Genomic DNA, 1,493 nt, shown 5'->3' on the forward strand with positions numbered 1-1,493 from the left:
AACCTGCACATCACCGGGCACCATGGGTAATTTAGCACGGCCAATCCCCCCTAACCTGCACATCACCGGGCACCATGGGTAATTTAGCATGGCCAATCCACCGTAACCTGCACATCACCGGGCACCATGGGTAATTTAGCATGGCCAATCCACCCTAACCTGCACATCCTTGGACTGTGGGAGGAAACCGGAGCACCCCGAGGAAATCCACACAGACACGGGGAGAATGCGCAAGCAGCGCTAGCCACTGAGCAGCTGCACCACTCTCTGTCCTTGACCGACGAGGATTTGAAGGTTAGCTGTGGGTTTGCAGGATCTTGGAGTTCAGAATGCGATCCTCTGTGATCTTGTCAAACCGAAGAGTAAGGAGGCTGTAGTGGGAAGGCCCCCCCCCACCCCAATCCTGGGCTTCACAGCCAGGTCAGGTGTCTGACTGCGGGATGCTAGCCGGTGGGACTGTGAGACACGGGTGGTTTGTCGCGAAACCGCTGAGCCGCCGGCAATGAGGTGGTGTTTGTCCGTCTTTCTGAATTGCAGGTTTGCCACAGGACACGACATCACGGAACACTCGGTGCTGATTCACGAATATTACAGCCGCGAGGCGCAGAATCCTGTCCACGTCACCGTGGATACGATGCTGCAGGACGGCCGGATGAGCATCAAGGCCTACGTCAGGTAGGGGCTGCCCCCCGGGGATCAGGCCGATTCTCAGGCCTCGCCGCGTCTCAGCCCGCCACTGACAAATCCATCTCCCTGTCTCCCTCGCAGCACTCCGCTTGGCGTTCCCGGGAAGACCATGGGCGTCATGTTCACTCCATTGACCGTGAGATACGTTTATTACGACACAGAGAGAATTGGAGGTGAGTGCAGACCGATCCAGGTGAGGGGTCAGACTGAGTGTCTCTTGTCTCTGCGCTCGCCCCTCGGTGAGGGAAGGGGCTGTGTGAGAGTGAGGGAGGGAGGGTCACTCGAGGGGTTAGGGTCTGGAAGGTGCTGTGTGAGAGGGGGGGAGGGAGGGTCACTCGAGGGGGTAGGGTCTGGAAGGTGCTGTGTGAGAGGGGGGGAGGGAGGGTCACTCGAGGGGGTCGGGTCTGGAAGGTGCTGTGTGAGTGAGGAGGGAGGGTCACTCGAGGGGGTCGGGTCTGGAAGGTGCTGTGTGAGAGTGAGGGGGGTGTCCATGCGGGGTTACAGAGAGAGATCGCAGGAAGACTGGAGCCCGGAGAATTGCACTCCCACTTTGCGCTCTGCGTGAGTGAATTCCTTTTCACTTGAGGGTCGAGTGACATTCCTGTTGTGTGTTAACCACCCCCCCCAACCCCCCAATCTCTAGTCGATGTGATTCAGAGGACCCGGACCAGCCCAAATCGGACCATTACCTTGTCCAGTGATCTGCAGCAAGTTGGCACATCGGCAGCTCGGATCCAGGACATGCTGACCACTGTCCTCCAGTACGCTGAGGAGGTCCTGGTGAGTGTGCCCCTCTCCTCCAGCTC

General features: G+C 58.8%; 1 protein-coding gene across 1 annotated transcript; it reads left to right on the forward strand.

Moving 5' to 3' along the window:
* Positions 1 to 487: 487 nt before the first annotated feature.
* Positions 488 to 1,488, forward strand: eif3f (eukaryotic translation initiation factor 3, subunit F; the record flags this gene model as incomplete). The annotated part of the gene is made up of 3 exons (XM_043684429.1): positions 488 to 675; positions 769 to 860; positions 1,331 to 1,488. Coding segments are annotated over exons 1-3 (423 nt in total), but the record flags the coding sequence as incomplete, so codon positions are not given.
* Between the last annotated feature and the right edge of the window lie 5 nt (positions 1,489 to 1,493).

The sequence above is a fragment of the Chiloscyllium plagiosum genome, unplaced genomic scaffold, assembly GCF_004010195.1.
Source record: "Chiloscyllium plagiosum isolate BGI_BamShark_2017 unplaced genomic scaffold, ASM401019v2 scaf_79609, whole genome shotgun sequence".
Taxonomy (NCBI): domain Eukaryota; kingdom Metazoa; phylum Chordata; class Chondrichthyes; order Orectolobiformes; family Hemiscylliidae; genus Chiloscyllium; species Chiloscyllium plagiosum.